Source organism: Loxodonta africana, chromosome 8 (genome assembly GCF_030014295.1).
Source record: "Loxodonta africana isolate mLoxAfr1 chromosome 8, mLoxAfr1.hap2, whole genome shotgun sequence".
Taxonomy (NCBI): domain Eukaryota; kingdom Metazoa; phylum Chordata; class Mammalia; order Proboscidea; family Elephantidae; genus Loxodonta; species Loxodonta africana.
This window is the reverse complement of record NC_087349.1, coordinates 20,388,272-20,415,797: the sequence shown is the minus strand read 5'-3', so window position 1 is coordinate 20,415,797 and position 27,526 is coordinate 20,388,272. Positions and strand designations below refer to the sequence as shown.

Sequence of the window (27,526 nt, the reverse complement as noted above, 5' to 3'; positions counted from 1 at the left end):
CTGTTCTCTCATACTTCCAGCTCCTCTTAAGCACAGGTTTAACTACTTTACCAGTGGATCTAACTTCTAATCGTGAAAGATCTTTTCATTCAGCAATTAAGAAACTATTTTCGTTCCCCACTCTTCACCAATTATCCTGTCTCTCCATGTCATTCTACAGGTTGAGTCAGATAATGACTATTACTGTAGAAGGAATTAATGGATAGAACCAATGCCGCTTTGATCGTTGCTTACAAAGAGATAATGTCGTTTGGGGCACGGTTTAATCAGTAAGCACAAAGTAGATATTCTTGACTGTAACTGTCTTAAGTCAGCTCTGGAAAAGTCATGTCTTGCTGTTAGATTCCCTGTTTTTGAGAGTCTGTTTTCCTGAATTGAGCCAGACATGTAGTAGGTACCCAGCTATATACTGGCTGCTTGATTAATATTTTCCCCATCCTCTTTTTCAAGCTCAGACTTGCTGTTGACTTTCATTCCATTTAACCCTCCATGTTGGTGTTTGACTTCTTTTCCTTTCTTGGAAGCTTCTCTTTCTAGTCCTGGATTCTTGACAGCTATGATGATGCCCCCTTGAAGCTTCTTCCTCTTCAGGGACAGATACCAAAATGAAAGGAGGATAATAATCCTTTGGTTTTGATTTTCAGTCAGTTTTTCATTTTTTCAATCAAAGAAGCTGAGTATGAAAATGTAAAAGATAAGTCTATCGAAATGCACTAAACCCACTGCCGTTGAGTCGATTCCAACTCATAGCGACTCTATAGGACAGAGTAGAACTGCCTCTTGTAGAGTTTCCAAGGAGCGCCTGGTGGATTCAAACTGCTGACTTTTTGGTTAGCAGCCGTAGCACTTAACCACTACGCTACCAGGGTTTCCATCTATCTAGAGGCCCATAAATTTATATTTACGTTTTCTTACTGCTCTCTTCACCTTTTCCTCACCTTATCTCACCTTTTCAAATACTTTAGGACCTCTCTAAAGGGACTAAATCATTTCTTCAGGAGTGTTTATGTGGGGGGTTGAGTAGGTTGTTAAATATGCATTTATAGCTCTGATGTCAGCCTGCTGCCTGGTGACTTATTTCTAATTGCCCTGGGAAGTCGAACCTAGTAATTTTGGTGACCAAAGCAAGCATCACAGTTGTTCTTGGCTACTATGGTTGAACAAAACAAGGAAACAAAGTAGGAAAGCGCGACCGCGGGGGAGGCTTTAGCTCTTCTACTTTCTGGATTGCCTGTTCAGAGTCCAAGACGGCCTTGGATTCAGGAGAACCACACTGAGGAAAAAGCACCCAAATCATCACACCTTCCCAAGTGCAGCCTGGAGAGATCTCCCGTTTCAAGCCTGGATTTGACTGGATTGCTGTGTAGAATAGTCCTTCTGAATTGCTGATGCCTTGGGAGGGTATTCTGCTGCAGAAAGTAGAAAATGCAAGAGAAATACACCCTTCCTCGGCATATATATAAGCTCTGTTCCATTTTACACAATCCCATAGATCTTTTATCTATTACCTTTGCCAAAATTCCCAGAATTTTTTATGGTTTCTTTTAAACGCTAATCAAGTCATTCCTGTTTATTGAACACCTGCTTTTGTCCCACAGTGTGAATTGGGAGTGATTAAACAGGGGCAGTTGTGCTATTCCTTCTCTCCTCACAGACCACAGCTACTTTGTCCTAACTCATTTGTGTCTTAACCCTTACTCCCAGGGCCGTCTGCTGAACCTAAGCTGCTCTACAGTGCCTACATTTGTGCTCTCAATCACGGCCACGACTCAGGTGAGGCTCTGGAGTGGGAAGCATTGGGCCTGGAGAGTGCCATCTGACCATCAGGGTTTCACTTCATCTGGGGTAGGTTGTCAGCATCCATTTCTCTGCTTTTCTAGGCTCTCGCCTTGATTGAGCTCTACAATGCCCCTGAAGGTCGCTATAAGCAGGATGTCTACCTGTTGCCCAAGAAAATGGGTAAGAATGCATTTCTGTCCCATCCTCGCCACGTAGTCCAGAATCAGAGGCCAGAGGACGTTTGGAGGCATGAAGTTCCTTATGGATTAAAAAAAGGATATCTTTATCTTGCAAACGTAGGATCTAGGACTCCTAGATTCCATTCGCAGTTGATTCACCATATTTTCTACCTGGGACACCCCAGTAAAGCCATGATATTTTGTTATGAATGAATTTACCAGCCTATGAATATTAAGGATTTTCTCTCTTAAAGTATATTATATGCAAGAATCTTAAAGGAGAAAAATACCTCCCCGCAAGGAAAAGGAATCACTTGTGACATCTGACTTACTCAGTTCCGGGCTGCTAAATAGCCCCTACCACACTTTTCTCAGACCCAGCAAGACTTTTCATACTACAGCTCCTAACTCTGACTCCATTGCTTCAGGCCCAAGGAGAGACTCTGAATAGCTTCTGTTAAGCGTTTGTAGTTATGTGGATGTTTCGTATAAGAGAAACATGAAACTGTCTTAAATTTTTGAAGAACCTGCATCAAGCACCTGAACTGATACATTGTGTTTATAAACTCCCAAGGCAACCATCAGGGAGGAAATCAGCTTCTGGTTTTGTTTTGCTTGATGCATAGCAACTGTTAGAAGTTGATATATTTCCCCTTCAGTAAGACACTTTGGAAGAATATCGAAGAAACAAAACAGTCCATATTCTGACTGAATGTATAATAAAGTTGGGGGTAGGGGAAGGAGAACCAAACAAATATATAGAAAATGACATAAAATTGTTAATGTGTAACATGTATCAAGGAGCCCTGGTGGTGCAGTGGTTAAGCACTCAGCTGCTAACCAAAAGGTTGGCTGTTTGAACTCACTAGCCACTCCATGGGAGAAAGATGTGGTAGTCTGCTTTGCTTCCGTAAAGATTGTAGCCTTGGAAATCCTACAGAGCAGTTCTGTTCTGTCTTAGAGGGTCGCCATGAGTTGGAATCAACCTGATGGCAATGGGTTTGGTTTTAACATGTATTCAGATAATAGAATGCAAACAGAAACCCATAAGAACTAAGGGTACTAAGCAAAGCAAACAGTGTGGCATCATTATTATTCCTTCCAGATTTTTAAGGCATTCGGTTTTCTGAGTGACCCAGAGCATAGAGAGTTCAAGGCAGAACTAAAGTTTGAACTTCTCATTTTCTAGATCCTGTCCCAACCCATCCTTTTTTTTTTTTTAAAACCTATTGTTTCTTTTAATTCTCCTTCACTTCTCTGAGGAGAAGGAAAGGTTCAGGGCTGTAAACAGCTAGAAAGGAAGAAATGTTGTGGCTTTGAAAAGCACTGGGCTTGAAGCTAAAGGCAGCCATTAGAATTGAGGGCCAGTGAGCAAAAGTTGAGCTTCATTTTCCATGCAGCTCCAGGGATTAGAAGGTGTTTCCCAACTTTTAAGGCCTGGGGAGAGCAGTCAGACAGAAGGTATGAATGCTTATACCAGGGATTTTGTGGTCTGTTCCAGATGAGTACGTGGCGAGTCTACACCTGCCCACCTTTGATGCCCACCTGACAGAGCTGACAGATGAACAGGCCAAGTATCTGGGACTCAACAAGAATGGGCCCTTCAAGCCTAATTACTACAGGTGCCTTGGGCTCCCCAGAAAACAGGGAGGGTCTCTGGGAGCTTGGGTAGTGAAGAGCCTCCCGCACTGGAATTGCTCTCTGCACCTATCTCCACCTTCACATGAACTCAGAACAATAGACCCACCCCCATCACCACCATCCCCAAAGGGCTCTTTGAGGCTTCCTCCAAACGTTAGAGTTCCTCTTCCTGAATTGCCTTTCTCCATTTCATCTTCTGGCTATGATTCTTCGCCCTTCATGGAGAAATGCTGGTCTTTTTCACAAAGATGAAAAAAACAACAGTTATCTGCCCTCACCATACATTCCAGAAAAGGCCCTACCTCCTTGTTGCGTCTTTAGGCAGGCTCTTCATGTCGCAGCATGCGCACAATCCAATAGCATCAAAGTCTCATCTTTCTTTTTCCCTCCAGGTATTAAGTTCCTGTAACTCAAGCCGGAAGAAGTTTTAAGGAATAGAACCTCAAGTCTTTTCTCCACTACTATACAGGAAAGAACTCAACAAGCTGCTTCTCCAATCAGAGCTGCCCGCCGTGCTCACCCTATAGACCATATGTTAGGTTATTTATTTATTAAAATCTAGAATCCTGTGCCTGTAGCCTTGGCCGGAGTGTGGTTACTGCCCTGAGGGCTGAGAGAGCCACATAGGACAGGCTGAGAAAGGAAAGAAATGGGGTAACCATTCCCAGTGCATCTTTTGCATCATCCCCCATTGATCCGAAGCCTCAGCAATGGCCATTTTTATCTTGTCCAGGATCAGGAGTTAGTCCAGGGATGCCAGACTCCTTGTTCCTTGGGGTTTTCTGGAATAAATTTTCAGTAGCTGCCTTTCTCAGCTTTGGCTCTTTCCCAGGTGAGGCCTTTTGGAAACCACTGAATGAACATGGCCTGGGCTGCCAGCCTTGACCATCACTCTACTATCACTGCCTTCTTTATGAAATGGCTAGTAGGAAGGAGTGTCATGGCTTTGGCAAGCTACAACAAGAACTCAGCTGTGCCTGTGCCGACTGGAGGTCTCCTTCCTTAACCAGGACTACCTTCTTCTCCTTGAACATTGGTGTCCACTTTAAGACTTTCTGGTACCAAGAGGAATGTGCCTCCAGTATTTCCTCAGCAGCTGTGGTATCTGTCAGCCATTTATTTTGCCATCTTTTTAACCCAACCAAACTCTGCACAGGAAGTGAGGGCCATTTCCATTGGGACCCATAGTTTTACTTCCATGTCATTTAACTGGATGGTTTTCCAGGAAGCCCCTCCAGACTGTACTATCTCAGAAAAGGAGGGTTTGTTGTAAAAACTGCTTCCTGAAACTCCCTGTTGTTGCTTAAACTACTGAAAATTCTGAAACTAGTGAAGAAAAGCATATTCCAAGGGATTTGGGGATTTAGGGCTTCAGAAATGGGACATGTCTTTCAGGCCTGTAGTTTGACATACCCGCTTTCTAAAGAAGCAGAGTGTGTTTGTCTCCCGGGAAGAGCTTTGCAGCTTAACTGGCTAAGCTATACAGAGATGACCCTGTACAATGTGTCCAGATGATCAAAGCTAGTTTGAACTTCATCAGACATTCATCCCTTTGGCCATTGCTGTTGAGGAAGCCAAGATACAATGTCTCTGCAATCTGATCTGTGTTCTTTTTTCTCTGATGGGATACCTTTTTATGTGCTGACCTCTCCCATCTAAGGATTCTGTATTTCAGAGATAGTTTCTTGAGTAACTTTAACATTACAAAGAATGTAGTAATGTGAGCAGTCTGAAATTTTATATCCCGCCCAAACGGTAGGATTCCTTTTGGAGACTACCCTGCTGGTCTTTAAGTTTCCATTGGGACAAGGTTGGTTCTAAAGTGGCCCTAGGAATTTTGAAGTAAATAAGTCCTATCCTTCCCCTGTCAATCATGTTTAAACTCTCAGGATTGTTTTCCTACTTTTTCCCTGACCTGGGCTGCCTCAAAGTCTCAAGACTAAGGTGATGCCAGGAAATGCCAGACCACCAGGGTCACTATAACCTTCCCGCTCTTAAGTCTCCTCCCTTATCTCTACCCTCTCCAACTTCCCCTGGTCTTCACATATACCCTCAGGGCTAGTCTGGAAGTGACCTTACTTTTGGAGGTAGAGAGGTGGAGCTTGGTTAAATGGCTCTTTGCCTCATTAAATAGTATACAGGCTCATTCCACAGAGTCTGGTTCCTGGGAGGCCATATATCTTAGCGAGTATTGGAAAAGTGCCACATATATACATATATTTCCCTGTAAGAAAGATCATAAATGCTGAAAATCCCACTGGGCCATTCAGTTCTTCCTTTTGCCCAACCAGTTCTGATTTTTGTATTAATCGGATCCTTTTAACAAAAGATTCACATCTTTTGTACCTCTTCTTGTGTCCAGAGCAAATGCCATTAGACAGGTATCTGGGCTCTAGCCTATTATGTTCACAGGCCAAAAATCTTAACTTGCGGCTTCACAGCAGAGCCTGGCTCCCTATGAGCTGTGTGTACTCACAGAGGACACCGCCCTGCTCCTGTGAACAAAAAGGGAGCCTCACTGGGCTTCTAGGTTAGGTTGCAAGTGTTGCTGCCCATGGTGAGGTATTTGCCTCTGAGTTTCAGATGATCATGCTTTTCTCTCTCCCTCTCTCTCTCTCTCTGTCTCTCTGGATCCATCAGCCATTAAGAAGGCGGCCTCCTGAGTATTTGGGTTCTACCTTAGTGTTGGAATCCGGTCATTATTCGCTCTACCCTTGGAATTAGAGCAAATGTCCCTTCTTCCCTCCACGCTCTGACCTGGGTATCTGGATGCATCCTGGGTATCTGGAAGCATGGGAGAGATAGCTCATCCCTGTTTCTTTGTGTGTAGCCCTGGCCTGTGGGGCATACATACCGTTTTCTCTACAATGAATTTGTGCTAATTTTTGAGTTTTTTTTTTTTTACTTTCTTGATAGGAATATTCAGTTCTATTTTTCTCATTAAAAAAAGTATCTGATCTAACTACCCTCTACCTTCCCGCCTCCCTATCCTACCCTCCCATTTGAGCACGGCTCCCCATGGCCACATACTCCTGCAAAGCTTTTTTGCTGCTTGACTTTTCTCTGAACAGATCTGAAACTGCTGCTCCTGTGGTTTTCTCAAAATTAACTTAATCATGGTTTTAAAAATGAAATCAGAATGCATTGTTGCATTAAGCTTTTTTAATAAAGGAAAATTACAGAAATAAAATAGGCAACACCAGCAAATTATATATGGACAAGTTCTGAACTATATATACATATATATATTATATATATATATTAAAAAATCATTAGTTCTCATTATCGTCATACTGAAAGGAAATAAAGCCTTGAGGATCTCCATTTCTGAGAGGCTCTTGGAAATCTTTATGTCTGAGTAATTGTAATAGATCAGCAATAATGACCATGTAATCTCAAAAGACAAATAAAATATTCCCAAAATGGATTCTGGTTTTGAGTGTAGTCCTTGCTTCTGTGAACTAGGAACTCAGCAGAGATGTGAGAAGTCTATGGGCAACAGGCTAGCAAGCCTACTGTAGGGAAAGGATGGGAAAAGCTGAAGCAGTTACCAGCAGGCATGTTTGAATGGCCCTAGCCTTGAGACCCTTACTCCATGGTGGGGGTAGGGGTGCACTCCGCTAATACCTAATCCTCTCTGGCTGTGTTGTGTAAAGGACCTGCTTTCTCAGAGCCAACATCCTGGGGAGTTGAGAACTGTTTAGGACAGAGATACTAATGCCTGGCTCTAAGTTTCCCAGTTCCTGTGTGTGCTGCCCTAAACTGGAGAGCACAGGAAGCCAGCATCCCCACTGCTTGGGGCCAGAGCACCCTGACACTCAGGACCTGACTACATGCAACCAAGAGGAAGAAAGAAATGAATCAGGTTGCATGACTCAATCAGAAACTAGAGGATGAATCCAGCTGTCTCTTCTTTACCAGTAGAGTAGCCACCTTCTTTAGTCAACAACCTAAACTGGCTCTACATTTTACATGCAAGATGCTTACCTACATCCCTTCCTTCCCTATCAGAATCCTCTGCCACAGGAATTTACCTAAGCTAAGGGCTTTTTTTTCAAGGGCCTCAGGGCTGGAAAGTCTGGGTCCTTGGTAATGGTTCAAAGCTGGTACCACTCCAATTGAGAGGAGGAGGATGCAGCAGCTAACACCCAGGCCTGCTCCGCTACAACAGAGCTTGCCTCCTGTGAAGGATGGAACCTTGGGTGCCCTGGGTCCTAGGTTCAGACTCACAGGGTAAGCTCAGGCTGCCCACTATTGTGCAATTTCTTCACAGTATCGTGGAAAGAGGTTGGACTTTGAATCAGACTAACTTAGGTTTGAAATCGTGTGACTTGGCCAAATTATATGACCATTCAGAGCCTCAGTTTTCTTGCCTGCAAAATGGATGGTGCTTATCTCCTAGAGTAAGGATTTAACGACTGATGTCATGAAATTCCTTGCCTCAGTAGAGGGCCCTGCAGCTTCCATTGCCTCGTTACATCCACACATGCATGTTATGGTGGATGAGGGTGTTCTATGCTTTTTCTACTACATTATCCTCACTGCCTGATAGCCTCACAAACCAAGTCCTTTAAGACTTGCATCATATTTTTACGCTTTCTCAGTGCCAAGTACAGTCTATTCAATCAGGTCTCTGATCCCCATGGATTAGAGTGTTTACATGAGGGAAAGAGATATGTTTGGTCCTTGTAATTATACCTATTTACAATCCTCTGCCAGTGGGCTCAGAATACCTGAATTTGGGGAACAAAGAAAATTGGCAGTGCAGGTCCATCTGCCTTAAAATTAACAGCACTGGAGCCATCCCTAAGATGGCAAGACTTGTAGACCAGGGCCTGACTAATTAGCTCTTAGATATATATTTATGGCTGCCTCTGTGGTCAATAGTATTGATGGCTGTCATTCTTGACAAATAAGCTAAAAGAAAGGGAGTACGTGCCAATTCCATGGCTTATAGTTTCAAAGTTTTCAATTCATCTCTGGTTTCTTGTTATTTCTTACAGGCCTTATTTCCAGATGCCTTCTATCTTATGACAAGCTCTGAAAGTCTGGGTCTGTAATGAATGAGCAGACTGTCTGATCTTTACTGTCTCCCATTCCTCTAGGGGGTGGAAAAGATAATGGAGTGAGGTCTCTCCTCCACTGATTCTTTGCAGTCTCCATAGCACCACTTTTTCAAATCTCTTCAAAAGTGAAGCCAGATGGAGCTCTAGGCTCAGCAATTGGCTAGAGATGAAGGCCAGAGGGGACTTGAGAGGGTCCTCAACCCTCCTCCCAGGTGAAGATTACTCTCCCCAAGGATAGGCAGGAGAAAGAAAAAAGCCTCAAAACTGGCCCCTCCTATCTCCTGTCTCTCCTGGGGGTCCTGCTGGTTGACTAGGTTCACATAGAGAATGTGAAGTTTTCAGCCCATCAGTCCTAGCTCTGGCTGCTAGGAAGAGAGGTATTAGGAAAAGGGAAGGTAGAATAATTAATTCTCTTTATTAAGAAGCCCCCATGGGCTGTGCTGTGGCAGGTTTTACCACGCTAAAGCAGTGATGAGCTAGGCGTGGGCTGTGAATTTTAAAGCAGAGCATGCATCTCTTAAGAGTTGTGCAGATTATGCCCCCATCCCCCAGAAATTCCAAAATCAAGTAGCTTAGGCCTTGAGCCAGGGCCTTTTTTTGAAATTCAAATCAGTTTGATTCTACTAAACTAGTGGGTCTCTGTTGGGAAGAGTTTGGCCCCAGGGGACATTTGGCAATGTCTGAAGACTTTTTTGTTGTCACAGAGAGAGCAGGTGCTGCTGGCATCTAGTGAGCAGAAGCCAGGGATGTTGCTAAACATTCTACAATGCACAGAACAGCTCCCCACAACAAAGAATTATCCAGCCCAAAATGTCAACAGTACAGAAATTAAGAAGCCATATGTTTAACATGGAGAAATGAAACATACAAAAATGAGCAAGACTTGGCCCTACTCTCAAGGAGTTTATATATCCAGGTTTGCAGGGGTGGGATGATAGAGGAGTGGGGGGTGGGAAAAGAAAAAGGAAATGGGTGGGTACAATAAGGAGATGCTGGGGAGCAGGGAAAGCAAAGAACCCAGATAGCTGTAAGAAGTGCCCCTTCTCAACTCTGCCTTGATCTGTCCCCTACAGACTAGCAGAGGGAAGCATGAGGGAGAGATATGGTTAGGAATGGGTTAGAGTTGTCCCCAAGACATGAGAAGGAAAAGTAATTCTTTTGGTGCCCTTGCTTTGGAGAAAATGTAAGGATTTTCAATCCAGGCAGGATGCCAGCCCAGCCTGAGTGGGTTGAGGAGGGTCAAAGGAAGATTTCCCAGAGGAGGAAGTGATGCCTCCGTAGAACCTTTAAGGAAGGAGTCAACCAAGAGTACAGAAAGTTTCCCTCAGACAGGACAGCATACTCAAAGACACTGAGACAAGAAAGAATAAGATACCTTGGGAACTGCAAGGAGTAATTGCTCTCAGTGAGTCCTGGTTTCCTCATAAGTAACATTAGGTTAGTGAAAACAACCTATGAGAGAGAGGTATGATATGATACCTAGAAAGTGCCTAGTGCAGGGTCTGGCACAGAGGGCGGTTCAGCTCAGCAGTGCCCCCCACAACCTCTTCCTGGCTGTGGATGGTGATTTGGTGTCACCCATTCTCCTCTGGGGGGTTGTTTGGGGACTCCTATGACCAATCTAGACTGCCCTAGATGTTCACTGTAAGTTGCTTTTTAGGTAAATTCGAAAGAGGGCAGTCCACACAGCCTCAACTGCCCCCACCCCCCACCACGCCCTCCCGGTAACCCCGAGCCTTACGAAGGAGAGGAAAAGGAAGGAAAAGGCTGGGAAGCCAGTGGGGTTAGTGGTTTGATCTCCATTCAGCATTTACTCCCTAACTCACACCATGAGGAAGGCGCCCCAGAACAGCAAGGAAAAGCAGAGAGATGACCAGGAGCAGCCCTCAATTTCCAGAGCGTTCAGCAATCTCTGTAAACTAAAAACGCGACCCCACCCCGCAGCTCCCTAGTCTCCCAGCCAAGCCGTCGCTTCAGGGGAGGGGAGTGATGCGTTCCCTTCAAAAATTTCAGCTTGCAGGGAGGATGAAGGCCGAGATCCTCCTGTTCTGCGGGATCCCCGGCCACCTGGCGGTGCCATGTCTCCCTGCGACAGAAGCGGGATTTGGGACGCTTGCAGGAGCCAGGGTTTGAGGGGCAGGGGTCTGCGATAATGGAAAAGCAGACTGCAGTGCGGCAGGAGACGGAAACTAGGGCTCCCCTAACAGGAAACGAGAAACAGAGATACCCTGCGTGAGCTCAAGGCCCAGAATTCAGGAGGTGGAGCGGGGAGCCAGCCCCCCAGGCTCCGGCTCCCAGCGACGCCGCAGTATCCCTTGAATGAGCCCCACTTCGTCCCAGTCCCTCTCGGAGCCGCCGGACAGCCAATCGAGTCTCGGGGCGGGGCTGCGGCGAGCGGCCTCAGCCAATCGCTGAGGAGGGGCGGGGTCGGGCTCGCAGCGCGCGGCGGCAGGGGCGCCCTAGGCAGAGCGCGCAGGGCGCCGAGCAGGGCGGAATGGAGGAGCCGGCTGTCGCTAGGGCCGGGAGCCCTCCCGCCAACGGCAACAGCAACGGCGGCAAGGCGAAGCAGGCAGCGCCCAAGAGCCAAGAGGCGTTCCGGAGCCAGCGGCGCGAGTCGGAGGTGAGGGGCCGGGGAGACACCGCGGGCGGGACGCGGCGGCTGAGGTGATTTTGCCCGACCCCTCCCCCGCCCCGGAGTCCCAGGCGTCCCGAGAGCCTCGGCCCCTCGCCCAGGTGCTCCGAGACCCCGGGCCCCTCGCCCCGGTGCTCCGAGACCCCGGGCCCCTCGCCCCGGTGCTCCGAGACCCCGGGCCCCTCGCCCCGGTGCTCCGAGACCCCGGGCCCCTCGCCCAGGTGCTCCGAGACCCCGGGCCCCTCGCCCCGGTGCTCCGAGACCCCGGGCCCCTCGCCCCGGTGCTCCGAGACCCCGGGCCCCTCGCCCCGGTGCTCCGAGACCCCGGGCCCCTCGCCCCGGTGCTCCGAGACCCCGGGCCCCTCGCCCCGGTGCTCCGAGACCCCGGGCCCCTCGCCCCGGTGCTCCGAGACCCCGGGCCCCTCGCCCCGGTGCTCCGAGACCCCGGGCCCCTCGCCCCGGTGCTCCGAGACCCCGGGCCCCTCGCCCCGGTGCTCCGAGACCCCGGGCCCCTCGCCCCGGTGCTCCGAGACCCCGGGCCCCTCGCCCCGGTGCTCCGAGACCCCGGGCCCCTCGCCCCGGTGCTCCGAGACCCCGGGCCCCTCGCCCCGGTGCTCCGAGACCCCGGGCCCCTCGCCCCGGTGCTCCGAGACCCCGGGCCCCGAGACCCCGGGCCCCTCGCCCCCGGCCCCGAGACCCCGGGCCCCTCGCCCCGGTGCTCCGAGACCCCGGGCCCCTCGCCCCGGTGCTCCGAGACCCCGGGCCCCTCGCCCCGGTGCTCCGAGACCGCGGGCCCCCGGCCCCAAGACCCCGGGCCCCGAGACCCCGGGCCCCTCGCCCCCGGCCCCGAGACCCCGGGCCCCTCGCCCCGGTGCTCCGAGACCCCGGGCCCCTCGCCCCCGGCCCCGAGACCCCGGCTCCCCGAGGCCCCAGCACCCCGCCCCGGGGCCCCTCGAGGGGCGCCAGCGGAGTTCTAGAGTTCGGGCTCTGCGGCCGGTGACCCCCTCCATATGCCTCCTGCAGCGGGTCGGGGGCTTTCTAGTCTCTGGCCTTCCTCCGGGGCGCGAAGATGTAGCGCGTGGAGAGTACCAGACACTCGTCGATGTTCTCTCAGTCAATCGCTGCAGCTCCTATTCCCATTTTACTGAGGACAAACCGAGGGAGCTGGTGAAGTGACTGGCCCCATGGCGGGGAGGCTAGAGCTCAGCCTCAGAATAGAGGGGTCGGAGTTGGGGGGCAGTCGCCCCCCTCCTCCAAGGCTCCACAGGGTCCCAGAGCTGGCCTTCCTCTCTGCCTTGTTAGGCTCTTTAGGAGGTGCTGTCCACAAACGTGAGGATCCCCACCTGTAAGGGTTAATCAAGACAGGATTAGGCCAGGCTGTACATGAGTATTTGGATGGAACAGTCCCAGGACTCAAACCCACAGTTAGGAGACTGGGTACTACCTCTTCTCCTGAAAAGAAATCCTAACTAGGAAGATGAAAGAAGTGAATAATTGTCATCCCACCCCCCTTCACCCTGCAAACAGGCCAGTTTTCATCAAATAGGCAAGAGTAGAACTGAATCTGAGCATGGATCAAGCTAATAGAACCACAAAATGTCAGATATAAAAGGGTCTGTAGAGTCATCTGGTGTAGCCCTTTCATTTTACAGATGGAAGAGACAGAAGTGACTTGCCTGAGATCATACATCTGGTGTAATGGCCAGGAGCACCAGCTTCCTGGTCAGTTAGACCAGGGTTTGAATCCTAGCCCTACCCTTTACTATCTGTGTGACTTTTAGCAAATTACCGAGCCACTCTAAGTTCCAGTTTCTTCATCTGTATAATGGAGTTAACACTGTCTACCTCAGAAGGTTGCGATAAAGTTAAAATGAGATAATTGGATGGAAAAAGTTTAAAATCATGCTGGCACGATGTAATTGGTCAGTACGTAGTAGCTCTTAGTACTGTATTACTATCATTGTCATCATCATCACTGCCACCACGACCACGTGGCAGAGGTGGTACTAGAAGCCAGGTCTTTGTCACTTACAGCTAATTATTTGAATAGCACTTTAAAGTTAACAAAATGGTTTTCTGTATGCTTCTGTTTTCCATAATAAGCATAGTAGGAACCCACTCTGTTTTTTTTTTTTTTAATAGAAGTGGAGGAAGTGAAAAGACTGGCCCAAAGTCACATCACCTTGCAGAGACAGAGCTTGGTTGTACAGGAGCCCTTTTGCCTTGCTAGGTCAGTGTGTTGTCTACCACATTGTCCACCCCCTGCCTCAGAACCAACCTGGCTTTTTTTAGGGCACCCTGTGCCTCCTTTCACAGAGACATTTTTCTTGCTGGGAAAAAAAATTTTTTTTTGAGGGGTTAGTTAACTCATTGATGCAACAATTATTGAGTTCTTTTGGCCCTGGTGGCTTAGTGGTTAAGAGCTCGGCTGCCATCCAAAAGGTTAGCAGTTCAAATCCACCAGCCGCTCCTTGAAAACCCTATGGGGCAAGTCTCCTCTGTCCTATAGGGCTGCTAGGAGTCGGCAATGGGTTTGGTTTTGGTTTGGTTTCTATATGCTGGGTATTGTGTTAAGTGCTAGGGATACACCAGTGAACAAGACAAGGTCTTTTGCCCTTGTGGAACAAACAGTAGTGGGGGGAGGCAGATAATATTCAAGGAAAAAAATCAAAATAATTTCAGAGCGATAGGTACCAGATCGCCCTTCTGAGGTAGGAGCCTCTTCCGTGCATCTCAAGCCTTCCTTCAGCACCAGGCACTGATGGCACTGCATGAGCATACCAGGTACTTTACAAATATCATCTCTATTAACTGCTGCAGCCCCTTCAGACAAGAATTCATGTCCCCACTTTGCATGAGCTCCGCACCCAGGGACTCCGAGCTTTCCAGCTGCGCCGCAGTTACCTCCTGACTGCCCGCAGCTGCACTTCCCATGCATGCCTGGAAACCAGCAACTGCAGTGATCACCGCTGTCTGTGGTCATTGCCTGCCAAAAGGCTGGCTGGGAAGATTAGCTTCCCTCCACTTTCGCTGCAGCAGGAGACCTGCTTCTACCTGTCAGTACCTCCCCTGTCACCACAGCACCCAGGTGCCAGGCTCAGATGACTATCTGTGTTCCCTTCCCTCCTTCTTTTTGCTTTCCTATAGTTTTTTTTTTATAGAAGATAGTCCTCAGGGAAGATGGTTTTCTTTCCTCCCTTGGGCTTCTCAGTAATTACTAGAGGAGAGTTTCTGATGGCATAAGCCTTGTTCCATGTACACCACCGGTTTTACAGGGGCACTTTTGGCCTCCTCTCTCCCAATGGCTTACTGTATGAAAATCTCAGGCTAGAAAGGAAGCTAGACAATAATTGTTTCCTTAGTGAAAAGATTCTTAACCTAACAAAAGGATTCACCGCAGGCCTGTTTGCAACCAGATCCTCTGGTCTACTGGTTCCCAAGGTCCTTGACAAAGTTTGCACTGGTCTATGGCAAAATCAGGAAAATTCGTGGCATGGAAGTGAGTTTTTCAAAAAACGTAGTTCACTGTATTAAATTTAAAGGATGTATACAATTTAAAACAATGTTTTTCAAACTGTGGGAAGCAAGCTGTGAGTTGGGACCAGGATTTTTTTTTTTTTTTTTTAAGAAATCAAATAAAATAGAACATATCAGAGTAAATCACACATAGAAAGAATAAATATTAAACTTTTGCTCCCGTTTTATATGTGTGTGTGTGTTCAGACTTGATGTAAAATGTATTTATACTTTAAGGTCAAAAAAAAGTTTGAAAAACGCTGCTTTTAATGGTTGTCCTGTATTCTAGGCCTATGTCCTTCCAATTTGGGGGACATTAAAGTATTCTTTCTTTTTGAAATATGTTTTCTGAAAAAATATTTTTAAGTCCTGATGTATCAAAATAAAACATAAATGGCCCTATATCATTCCCTAGTTCCCCAATTTTTTTTTTTTTTTAGTTTTAATTTCTACTGGTTTCTGCAATCCAGAAGTATAGAAGTCTTTGCCGTAGTAGATGTAAACACGATTTGCTTTGTTCACTATGTACAACGGTTTTGGAAAACAACTTTCTGTGAACAAAGAGCCATAAAAATATGCATCAGGTTTGACGTATTAATTCTAAGAACCTATCCTTGGGAAAGATTCTAAATACAGAAAAATTTATAAGTGTATTAAAGCTTTGTGCATGTAGTAAAGGAAAATTAAAAACAACCTAAATGTTCAACAGTAGGGAACTGGTTAAGTACCAATAGGTATCTATCCACTTACCTAACTGTTTAAAGTAATAGTCACATACACAAAAATAAAGTGATAGTCACAATAACATGAGAAAATATCTTTATAAAATGATATTAAAATTGTAAGCAGAATAAGAAGATAATAGTTAACTGCTTATATAGTGCTACTAAGTGGTAGGTGATGTTCTAAGTGTTTTTCCTGTATTAACTCATTTAGTCCTTACAATGACCCTATGAAGTAAGTCCTATTATTATCTCCATTTTACAGATGAGAAAACAGGCACAGAGAAGTTAAGTAATTTTCCCAAGATCACACAGCTAGTGTATGACAGAGTTGAGACTCCAAAATTTAAAAAATTATATGTAATATATACTAGCAGGAAATACCCTAAAATGCTTTAAAAATGTAGGGGGTGAAATTATATTAAAAATATTTTTTAAATGGAATTATAAATGTACATAGACAACATCGTAGGAAATCTAGCCTTTAATACAACTTGGAGTAGAAATGCTACTCTGTTTGAGAGTCCTAAAGTCATGGAACATTAGAGCTGAACTATATTATTATAATGAGAAACTGTGGTCCACAGAAAGAGACTTACCCAGGTCCCACAGTGGCTTAATGACAGCTGAGGCTAGAATCCAGTTCTCTCTTTTGTTTTTGCTGGTCTCATTTTTCTAGAGGTCAGCTAAGGGCTCTTCTTGTCTGTTTACATAGACCAGATATGGATGCAGGTTGTAGGTAGCTTTCATATCTGTTCACACGCCTGCCCTTCAACCAGAGTTTCTGATTCTGTGTAGAAATCCTCAGCTCCTCCCTGCATTGAGCTTCAGATTTTGGCTGGGAGGAGGGTACCTCCCAGATGAAACTTTCCTCCCTGATCTAACCTTGGCCTCCAAGAGAGGAAGAAGATGTAATGAGGATGTAATCTTCCCTTCTCAACCCCTTTCCCCAGGTTGCCTCAGTTACCACAAAGATTTCTCCATTACAGGGCTCTGTGGATTGCCCCACTCTGGAGTTTGAGTATGGAGATGCCGATGGGCACGCGGCAGAGTTATCAGGTATGAGGTAGATAGATGGGTCTGTAGAGAATGGGAGGAGGGGCAGGAGGAGAGGGAAGGGGCCATGACCTCCCCTTGAAGCTTGTGTGTTCCCAGCGAGGAGCTATTGAACAAGTCCATCTTCCACATTCCCTCTTCTCTCTGCCCTCCACTGGTAAATCCCTTTGTTTACTTTTACATTTCTTTCTGTGAGTTCTTTGGCTATAGCATTCTCCATTCTTTCCTTCTGCACTGTCTTTTTTTTTCTGCTCACCTCACCCTTCTTTATTCTCTTGTGGTGCACTCTCAAATCTGTTTTCTTTCTACCTCCTCTCTCTCCTCTTTTCTTTCCATTCCCCCCTTTTCTTTCCCTTCTGTCTCCCATATCTCTGCATGTTCCCATCTTTCTGTCACCTCCCCAAGCCCTTCTCTCTCTCCTTTGTCTCTTCCACCTCCATCCTTCCCTCTTCTTCTAACATCTGCCCCTTATTAAAATCTCAGCCATGGTGAAATAAAAACTCTATGGACAACTGGCCAGCTGAGTAGGGCTGGACATGTCCCTATACCAGCGTAGTGGAGCTCTGCATGAATACCTCTGAGCTGAAGTTAAGGGGTCCCATCCTTTTTTCACTGCAGGGCTGCTTCTTGGCCTGGATTTGTAGCTTGGGGTAGAGGTGATCCCCACACATTAAGGGCCTTCCATGTTCCACGTGCTCTGAATGCCAGTTATTAATAAACAAACTTTGAGTGGAGATGGTGTGAAAGTTAAATATTCTGTCACATAGAAATGATACTTTGAGATACGCCTTTTCGGAGAAAGGAGATAAATTTTTAAAGAAGTGCTTGTGAGTAAGTATAGGGAATAAATTTTGTGATGAGTGACAGAAATAAAGAGCGAAGTTTTTAATAACAGAAGATTAGAATCCAGAATATGAACAGAGAGAAAGAAGAGAGATGAACAACCCAATAGAAAAGCGGGCCGTGCATATGAATATGAATTCATAGAAGAAAAAAACCAAGTGATCAAAAAATACACGAAAAGATGTTCAGGTTCACTCATAGATGGGGAAAAGCAAATTAAGATAATGAGATACTGTTTGACAATCGTCAGATTGCAAAATTTGAAAACCTGGGGTTTGTGAGCGTACAGAGAAATGAGTACTTTATACGCTGCTGGGAGTAGGAAACAGAGTATAAACTGGAGAGCAATTTGGTGCTACCTAGTAAAGTTGAAAACCCACACATATAATGACCGAGCAATTCTACTCCTTGGTGTATACCCTGAAGAAATATTTTGGCATAAGAAAACATATACAAGGATGTTTATTGCTGCTTTATTTATAATTGTGAAAAATTGAAAACAACCTGTAAAGTGGCCATCAGTAGGGAAGTGCTAAACTGTAGGATATCAGCACAGTAGGCTATGTAGCCATTAAAATAATCGATCTTTGGAAACTCTGTGGGGCAGTTCTACTCTGTCCTATAGGGTCGCTATGAGTCAGAATCGACTCGACGGCACTGGGCTTTATATCAACATACTTCCATACTGATAAATCTCGAAGACATAATGTTGAAGGGGAAAGAAGCAAGTGGCAAAAGAACGTACACAGTATGATAACACTTGGATAAAACTTCTACAACACAGAACAATATCATATGTTGTTTATGGGCACATCCATATGTAGTGAAAGTATAAAAATAGGCACATGAAGGATATACGTCCACTTCATTATAGCAGTTACCTCTGGAGAGGGGAATAAGATAGACTAGGGAGAGGGAGGAGGGGACTTCAGATGTATAAAGATCTAAAGTAAATACGGCAACTGTTAACATTTGTTTAATCTGTGTAGAGGATACCAAGTGTCTTAAATGTATTCTTATCTGCATATGGAATTTCACAACTTAAATAAAAAGCACAAACAAAGTTCAGTGCCTACGAGCCTCATTTTTCTTCCTGGGCTCATGGTACTCACTCTCCGCTAATAACTGAGGCATTTAAGATTCAGAGATAGGATTTGCCTCTAATCGCTCCAGGGGCCTCTAGAGCCCAGGACTCCAAAGCCCTGAATCCCAAATGAGGCACAGCTCAGCCGGTAGAGAGCTGACTGGGTGCTAGGTGAATCTCTCTTGCTTCGTGAATTACCTGGGACTTTGTTAACTTTCCAGCTGGGGTCCCTGTTGGGGAGTAGAGATCTCAGAGAATTCTGTTCTGTCACCTACAGGCCTCTCAACTTCAATTTTTTATCCTCTGTAAGAATAGGGTGCTGATAGAATGTTCTGGAATGTGTACATGTGTAGGGAGGGGCATTTTTGTTCCTCATAGGCTTCATGCATTTTGCACCAAGAGGCTGCTTCCAGTGAAGTTACATTTTCCTGGGCACAAGCAGCCCTTTGGCAGCCATAGCTGTCGTCTACATGGCTTGATGCTGCCTCTGCCTGGGTGGCCGTGGTCAGGAACATAAACTTCTATACCCTTCCAGGAAACCCAGCAGGGAGAGAGTGAACTGGCTCCACCCTGAAGAGCCCTGTAACTCACCAGGCCCCACCCACCCTGGCTCCCTGAGCAGCACAGGATCTCACCTCTGCATTTCAGGACTTGCACTGCCCCCTTCCCTAGACAGGAGGAGGTTGCGGCCCTGAGAAACAGAAGTGACGACATTCAGCCCTCTGTGCTCCAACCCTTCTCCTGGCCCTCAGCAAATGTTGAAGGCTACCTTCTCTGCTGCAGCAGCCAGCTGGCAGGAGGAGGACAGGTTTGATGGCTTAATCACCCGGGGACACACATGGCTATTTTTAACAGCTCTGAAAGGGAGGAAGCTGGCTCTGGACTGAATTGGACATGGGAATGTGTTGGAAGCTTCAGCTCTTCCCTGCCACCCTCTCCACCCCAGGCCCCTGCTGTAAGGGTCTGCTCAAGGTCTGTGACTCTGTCCTGTCCTTCCTGCACAGAATTGTACAGCTACACTGAGAACCTGGAGTTCACCACCAACAGGAGGTGCTTCGAAGAAGACTTTAAGACTCAAGGTGATCCCAGAGCCATATTCACAGAGACCTGCTTTTTCCCTCCATGATATCTGAGCCTGACCTAGTAAAATGCTGAAACAAAGTATGATCCTTCCGTATGCCCTCTGTAAACACATATCCTTCCCTTCTTGCCCGTGGGGTGCGAGATTCTCTATACCTCAAGTTGAGAGGCCATGGGGTAGAAGCCTGGGCTGGGCCCCCTTCCCTGGTACAAAGGACAAGAAGCAGACGGATTGTGCAATGGGGCTGGCTGGGGACTGCCTGGTAGGACCCTGCCTAGCCTAGCTCTTGACTTTAATGTTCAATCCCTGCCCTTAGATATGCCCCACTCCCAACAGCATTGAATAACAATTTCATGTGCCCACACTGTGACCCTCTGACCTCCAGTGGCATTTCAGTTCCCAATTCAACAAACGTGTGGTAAGCACCTGTCCTGTGCCAGAGAGACAGGGGTGAAGGCGAATTTGCAGCATCTTCAAACAGCTTAGAGTTTGGTAGGAGACAGGGAGACGTGTACATCACATCACAAAACTAGATGAGGCCGAGAGGAAAAACGTAAGTGTTATCAGGAAGTAAAATGTCTTGTGAGACAGAGCTTCTGGCTGGGGCATTTGTGGGAAAGAGGTAGTTTTGTACTGAGTCTGTAGGATGAATTGAATTGGGTATGTAGGGAGACAGGCTAAACCATGTGAGGAAAGGCAGAGACACCACAGTATAGGCTGTGTAGAGGATGGAGTGGGTGCTGAAGGTGAGGCTACAGAAGTGGGTAGAGGCCAGAACATTTTGGGTTCTTTTCCCATCTTGCTCAGTTAGGTAAGGAAACCTTTAGAGATAAGAACTTGTTGGGGGCTGAGATCAGAGGTGGTATGCTATCAGGAGCCTCGCTGGAAAGGGGGCAGGAGCTCACACTGAATGGGCCTGGCCTTCTGTCCCTAGTGCAGGCCAAGGAGTGGCTGGAGCTGGGGGAAGATGCCCAGAAGGCCTACGTGATGGGGCTCCTGGACCGGCTGGAGGTGATCAGTAGGGAGCAGCGGCTGAAGGTGGCCCGGGCTGTTCTCTACCTGGCCCAGGGTAAGTGACCACCCCTGCCAGCCTGAGGAGGGTGGAGGCTGGGGAGAGAAGTGGTGTTATCAGGACTGGGAGGAGGCGGGCCATGCTAGGAAGGCAGCGTTCCCTGCCTGTCAAGGACAGATCTTGCCATGTGCTTATGAGAAAGATGAGATGATGTGGGGTGTTGTTTTGGATCCCTTGGGGTCTGTCTTTCCCAGGTACACCAGGCCTTCTTAGAGAGTTCTTTTTTCCCCCATCCTGGACTGTGTTCATATATGAAGACCAGCAAGTGGGTCAGTGTGACCAGAGCTGACATGCACCACCAGCTGAGCATAGTGGCTTCTCATCAGCTGTGGCCTGGGCCAGACACTGAGGGGAGGCAGGAGTGACAAGACTCACACACGGGCCCTCTGCTTACTTCTCACTGGCATTTAAAAGGTCCAAGCCAAAGTAGTAGCAAGGAGTAGAGGCTGTGAGTAATTCAGAGATGATCATAACTAAATGAGAAGAATTGGCTAAAGCCTCCCAGAAGTGACCTGTTAGCCAGGTGCTGGAAGGAAAAATGAGGTTGCCTAGCTGGTGTAGTGGAAATAAGCCCTGAGATCATGAGTATGTGGATGTGGGCAGAACTAACTATCTGGAAGCTAAAAAATCATAAAAAGAAAAAATTAATAAATGCAGAGGAGAAAGGGTGGACACTGCATGAAGGGAAGATCCTGTAGCAAACAGGGCAGTGCCCACCATAGCCCTCAGGGCTTGTGCTCTGGTCAACTTCCAGCTTCCAGTACCTTCATCTTTTACTCCATTGGCTTTCTCTGAAGAAAACACAGGGTAGCTGGGAAACGGGCTTCCAGTATCTTCATTTTACCCCGTTGGCTTTCTCAGAAGAAAACACAGAGTAGCTGGGAAATGGGCTTCCAGTACCTTCATCTTTTACCCCATTGGCTTTCTCTGAAGAAAACAGAGGGTAGCCGGGAAACGGGCTTCCAGTACCTTCATCTTTTACCCCGTTGGCTTTCTCTGAAGAAAACACAGGGCAGCCGGGAAACGGGCTTCCAGTACCTTCATCTTTTACCCCGTTGGCTTTCTCTGAAGAAAACACAGGGCAGCCGGGAAGTGCTGTGGACGTAATGCTCTCCCCTACCCAGCAGCCTCAGCCAGTGCCTGACAGGAGTTGGTGGATGACCAGCCCAACCACCTCACCCTCTTGGGTACAAGAACTCTAGCTGTGTGCTTTACACAGTTTCTCAGAGCTTCCCATCTGAGACTGAGCTCTGTGGACTGCCTTCTCTTCCCTATCTCACTTCCCCACTTCTCTACTGATGGTTCCTGGCCTCAACTCGCCAGTAAGCTACTTGTATTTGAATCTTTATCTCAGAATCTCCCTCTGGGGGAACCCAAACTTAAGAGAAGCCATTGATGAGTGCTTTGGACCTAACCCTGAAGACTGCCTCTCCTCTTCCTCTCTTCATTCCAGGAGGTTCTGGAGGGCCCTGTTCCCACTTTTGCTAGCCTAATTGTTGAGCAGGGTGCTGGAGGATAGTCTAAGATCATGGGGCAGAGTGGGAAGACCTGGGATGCCCTCCTCAACCCCTATGACGCTATCTGGTCCATTAGGCACATTTGGGGAATGTGATTCAGAAGTTGATGTGCTACACTGGTCCAGGTACAACTGTTTCCTGCTCTATCGGATGGGGACCTTCTCCGCCTTCCTGGAGCTACTCCACATGGAAATCAAGTGAGCAGCATTTGGGGAGGGCTAGTGTAGCAACCGCCTTCCTTGATGGGGCCTTGGCTCCTGCGCTACTTCCTTCACTCTAGAGCCCCGGGTGGGGAGCTGGGTCTTCTCACACCTCAACCCTCTGCCCACTGCCGGTCCCCTCCATCCAGCCATGGTTCCTGATATTCTGTCCTCCCTCCCTGTGGTTGGGCTCAGCAGCAGCTTCTGCTCTATTTACAGCTTTCCTCTTGGGACCACTCCTGGGTGGGCTCCCTTTTTACCCACGTACCTTCTCAGCTCAGCCTAACCCTGGAGTCCATGAAGGAAACTGTTTTATTCTACCTGAGAGCATTGTCTCAGATGGGCAGGGCCGTTTCCTCGTGGTGGCCTTATCTGCTGCCACCACTACACTTTGTCTCTCTTGCGTGTCACCAGGAGTTTTGGGTGGGGTGACGCTTGTTCATTATGCATCCATTCTGTGTCCAGCTCAGCACCAGGCATAGTGGGGATTACAGGAGGAGTGGACACCACAGACACTGCTCTTGCCTGTCTTCATAGCAGGTGTGGACTTGCTGAGGTGGCAGAAGGAATTGCATGGGCTCTTCTACCTTAGACCAATTTCTTTAGTGGCTGATAGCCAGGGAATGGCAGGTATTCGTGCTTGTGCATATGATTAGTGGGAGGACAAGAAGGAAAGGGGCCCTATGGGTGTTTTCTCTCTCCCTCCGCCCTGTGGCAGCAACAGCCAGGCCTGCAGCAGTGCCCTCCGGAAGCCAGCCATCTCCATTGCTGATAGCACACAGCTGCGGTGAGGGGGCTGCGTTTGGGATTGGATCGGGGGTTAGCCTTTCCCAGATCCCAGAGGCACCCAGTCCACCAGGAAGTTGCCCTTTGGCTAATCTAACTGGGTTGGGCTTCCCCAGCGACCACCCCTGAGGAGAATGAGAGTCCCCTTCCCCCTGATTACAGACTGGGAGCCACTTGGGAATCTCTTGTGACCCTTCTGTGACCCCAGGGTGCTGCTGAGTGTCATGTACCTGATGGTGGAAAACATCCGCCTGGAGAGAGAGACAGATTCCTGTGGGTGGAGGACAGCCCGGGAGACCTTCCGCTCTGAACTGAGTAAGAAGTGGCGCTGGGGAAGGGCAAGATGGGGAGCTGATGGTGAGGGTGACCATAGCCTTGCCTAGGAGAGACAGACAACCCTTTTTCTTCTTTTTTTGCTGCTGCTGTTAGAATTAACATCCCTTTTTTTAGGACAGAGAAGCTGAGCGGCAGGCACAAGGGCCAGGCTTGACAGCCCCCATCTCCGTGATCTAGGACTGGTCATGTAACTTCTCTGTGCCTTGGTTTCCTTGGTTATAAATGCGGATATTTATCCCTCTCCCATTCCATCACGAATCTCACATGAAAAACTGAGTTCAGTCACCTTGAAAACTGAGCTTTGTTCCAGTGTAAGTTGGTGTTGTCATCAGACAGGGATAGACTCTGAAATTTTAAAATATAATCATTGATGTGGGAAGGCGAAGTGTGATCCACGGCATTGAGTCTTCAGCTGGAAAGCAACTTCTTTATGACTGTTACTTTTAGTTTGGCATCCACCCTGAGCTTTGGGGGATAAGCCATTTTACCTCCATGGCCTCCCTTTGGGCCCTCGGGGCCCTCTCTAGGGGCTCTTTGAGCCTCCTCAGGACCAAGGACCCTGGAATTCTGGGGAGATGAGTGCCTTCCTCGGTGTGCAGAGTCAAGTATGGGGGCAGCAGTTCAGCTACCTCCTCCTCAGACTCTGCCTCTCTCCACACCCCCAGGCTTCTCTGTGCACAATGAGGAGCCTTTTGCCCTTCTGCTCTTCTCCATGGTTACCAAATTCTGCAGTGGCCTGGCCCCCCACTTCCCCATAAAGAAGGTCCTGCTTCTGCTGTGGAAGGTGGTCATGGTGAGTGGCTGATCCTCAGCTCTGCCCTGTAGTCTGATTCTGGGAAGCTGGGCCTTGGCCGCTGGGTAGGGCAGCTGTAGGCCAGTAGGGGGCAGCCAGGCTGTCCTAGAGAAAACAGGTCCTGTGTCAGCATCGGATTGAGGGGAGATGCCAGTCTGTGATTTGGGGTGTCCCCTGATAGAGCTGACGTTTCGTGGGAAGAACCCTGGCTGCATGTTGGGAGCTCTGAGTTCTACTGATACTGAGGGGCTTCGGACAACTTCGTGTCTCCATTTCTCTGGCTGTAAAATGTGAGGGTTTAGTGCCTACCCCCCATCCAGATAAATACAGTATTTGTTTCTTAAAAAATGAAGTCCCTGTAATTGTGTGGTTGCAGTTTTGTTACTAGTTCTTCATCCCGAGTCTTGGCTTCTGCCCCCCAGGGCTGGCTGAACAGCATACCTCCAGGGCAAGACTTGTAGGGAGACCTGCCTCTTGTCTGCAGAGGAAATTGACCTCAGGATGTCTGCCTTCAAAGGGGCGGTTTTTTCAATGGGGATGTCAGGAGTCCTAATGCCAGTCCTGGATCAGTAGATGGTGCTTTATCCTGAGAGTGCCTCAGACTGGTATGGGAACCACGGATGCCCCTTCTTGTTTTACCCCTTCCTTATTAAGGAGGGGCCTGAGGAGATTGGAGGTTGTGGCTCTTTTGCTCTCTCTCCAACCTGTCCTCCTGACCTTGCCCTCTTTGACTTCCTCTCTTCCTCCCTCCCTTCTGTCCCTGTTCTGTTTGCCCTACAGTTTACCCTTGGTGGGTTTGACCATCTGCAGACTCTCAAAGTACAGAAGCGGGCAGAACTGGGCCTGCCTCCCCTGGCCGAGGACAGCATCCAGGTGGTGAAGAGCATGCGTGCTGCCTCCCCACCCTCCTATACGCTCGACCTAGGCGAGTCTCAGCTGGCGCCACCGCCATCCAAGCTGCGAGGCCGCCGTGGCTCTCGAAGGGTATGAACGAAAGCAGGCAGTGGTGGTGTGGCACAAACTGGCCAAAAATCAAAATTCTGTGCTCAGTGTAGTGGGAGAAGGCAGTAAATGACCAGGTTCACCCTGCCCAGGTCAGCCCTGTGACCAGCCTGCAACCTTGGAGTCTCTGCCTTGGCATCTGTCCCTCAGACCTGATAGCAGGCTCCTAGGGTCACTATGAGTCAGAACCGACTCAATGGCACCTAACAACAACAGGCTGTCGTGAGGTAACGTTGTATATCACATCGTAGATCCCTGTCTTTCTGCAGGGCCATTGGCCTGGGTTTCAGTTTTAAGCTAGGAGTTCCCTAGCACCCTGAACAACATCTAGGTTGTAATCCAAGGGATAGAGATCCAGGGCACCTGAACGGGCCCCCAGCTAATCATGGGAGACTACCTTTTTCTTAGCAGCAGGCAAGTTTGCCCTAAGCCAGCCACGCCCTTGTCTGGCCCTGGGACCAAAGGCTTACATTTGCAAGGCAGCTGGTTAGGGTCGTAGGTGTGATCTGCAGCCTTGGAAAGGTCAGAAGGCCAAATCTCACTGAGACCTAACCATCTTCCATGAACTCACCTGCCTGACCTATCTGAGTTCACCAACTACAGGTGACAGGGCCAGCCAGTCCCTCTCAGGAATTCAGCCCACATTATCTATCTGCAATGTGGTTTCTTTTTTAACCTTTATTTTTTGTTCTATAAAGTCATGCTTACTCATGGTAGAAAATTTGGAACAAATATAAAAATGTGAAGAAGAGGGAAAAAAAAATCACCCACAATCTTAACAACCAGAGGCAGTCAATGTTAACTTTTTGGCCTATTTCTGTCCAATTTTTTTTTTTTTTTCTTTCTGCTACAAGATTTAAAATTCCAAACCCGCTTCCCTCTGCCTAGCAGCAAGCTTCTGTCCTCGTCTTCCTCAGTTAGCTAGCTGGTGTGTGCTCACAGAAAGCAAACTAATTGAATGTTCACCTAAGCGGAGCATAATTAGGAAAGTGCTGGCAAAAAAAGGCATCCGTGCTTTCTGAAAGCTCTGTAGCTGTGACTTTGGGATTATCTCTATCTCTTCCCTGGCCATTAATGTGTTTGTCCGAAGGCTGCTTGTCCTGGGATTGGGCCTGGTTGGGGCAGTAGGGTTGAGGTGGGGAATGGGATGTTCTCATAAGAGCTGGATTCTTGCTCCATGTTCCCTGAAGTCTGGAAGCCTGTGGGTGGGGGTAGCCTCAGGCGGTAGCCCAAGGCGAGATCTCTGCATACCTCCCCTCCCCCAGCAACTCCTCACCAAGCAGGACAGCCTGGACATCTACAATGAAAGGGATCTCTTCAAGACTGAGGAACCAGCCACAGAGGAGGAAGAGGAGTGTGCTGGTGATGGAGAACGAGCCCTGGATGGAGAGTTAGATCTGTTAGAGCAGGACCCTCTGGTGCCACCACCACCCTCTCAGGCATCCATCTCTGCTGAGCGGGTGGCCTTTCCCAAGGGCCTACCCTGGGCCCCAAAGGTCAGGTAGGTTTGATAGCACTAGGGACCCTGGAGCCCTGGTGGCGCAGTGGTTAAGCAAATGACTGCTAACCAAATGGCTGGTAGTTTGAATCCACCAGCCATTCCTTGGAAATCCTATAGGAATGTTCTACTCTGTCCTTTAGGGTTGCTATGAGTTGGAATCCACTCAACAGCAGTGGGAGGTTTAGGAACCCTGAGCTTTGGGGTTTCAATCATCAAAGGCCCAGGGTAGAATCTTGTATGTGTTCCAAGGCTCTACAAGCTGTGCTGGGAGTCTGAACTCCTGAAGTTCCCTATGTTGGCTGTTATCGTCCCCCACTGTTCCAGTCCTCTGATGGGAGGGTGGGAGACCAGAAAGGTTCTCTGTCTCAAAGTTTGCTTTTCTTTCCTTCTCTGGGATTGGCCTCCACTGTTCTCTCAGACAGAAGGACATTGAGCACTTCCTGGAAATGAGCAGGAACAAGTTCATCGGATTCACTCTGGGGCAGTAAGTGACTGGGTGGTCAGAACTGTCCATAAGTGACTCCTGGAGGGCCAGCAGAGTGGGTGAGTTGGAATGGAAGGTGCTGCCTGGTAGTCATGATGCAACCGAGAGCCACAGGCCATGGGCAACTCCCAGTGACCCACTGTGGATTCTTTCCATGGGACTTTCTCCTTGGGTTCCTTCTACTTTCCTAGATGAACTTGTGTGTTCTTTATCAGCTCTAAGACCCTGAACTTCCT

At 48.0% G+C, this 27,526-nt stretch overlaps 2 protein-coding genes across 5 annotated transcripts in view; both read left to right on the top strand.

The window, feature by feature from the left end:
- The window catches only part of AHCYL2 (adenosylhomocysteinase like 2), a 158,626-nt gene extending 151,600 nt beyond the window's left edge, over positions 1-7,026 (top strand). For all 4 annotated transcript variants that reach the window (XM_003407272.4, XM_023544608.2, XM_023544610.2 and 1 more), the window contains exons 14-17: positions 1,705-1,773; positions 1,881-1,959; positions 3,460-3,580; positions 3,992-7,026. In XM_003407272.4, the coding sequence (XP_003407320.1) occupies positions 1,705-1,773; positions 1,881-1,959; positions 3,460-3,580; positions 3,992-3,998 (276 nt within the window). In that variant the 3' untranslated portion in view covers positions 3,999-7,026. The remainder of the gene's footprint in view (positions 1-1,704; positions 1,774-1,880; positions 1,960-3,459; positions 3,581-3,991) is intronic.
- Positions 7,027-11,159: 4,133 nt separating this feature from the next.
- The window catches only part of STRIP2 (striatin interacting protein 2), a 43,222-nt gene continuing 26,855 nt past the window's right edge, over positions 11,160-27,526 (top strand). Inside the window, exons 1-11 of the mRNA XM_064289739.1 lie at positions 11,160-11,285; positions 16,525-16,594; positions 19,523-19,597; positions 20,534-20,668; positions 22,265-22,385; positions 23,107-23,175; positions 23,383-23,489; positions 24,176-24,303; positions 25,084-25,287; positions 26,571-26,806; positions 27,225-27,290. Coding sequence (XP_064145809.1) covers positions 11,160-11,285; positions 16,525-16,594; positions 19,523-19,597; positions 20,534-20,668; positions 22,265-22,385; positions 23,107-23,175; positions 23,383-23,489; positions 24,176-24,303; positions 25,084-25,287; positions 26,571-26,806; positions 27,225-27,290 — 1,337 coding nt within the window. The remainder of the gene's footprint in view (positions 11,286-16,524; positions 16,595-19,522; positions 19,598-20,533; positions 20,669-22,264; positions 22,386-23,106; positions 23,176-23,382; positions 23,490-24,175; positions 24,304-25,083; positions 25,288-26,570; positions 26,807-27,224; positions 27,291-27,526) is intronic.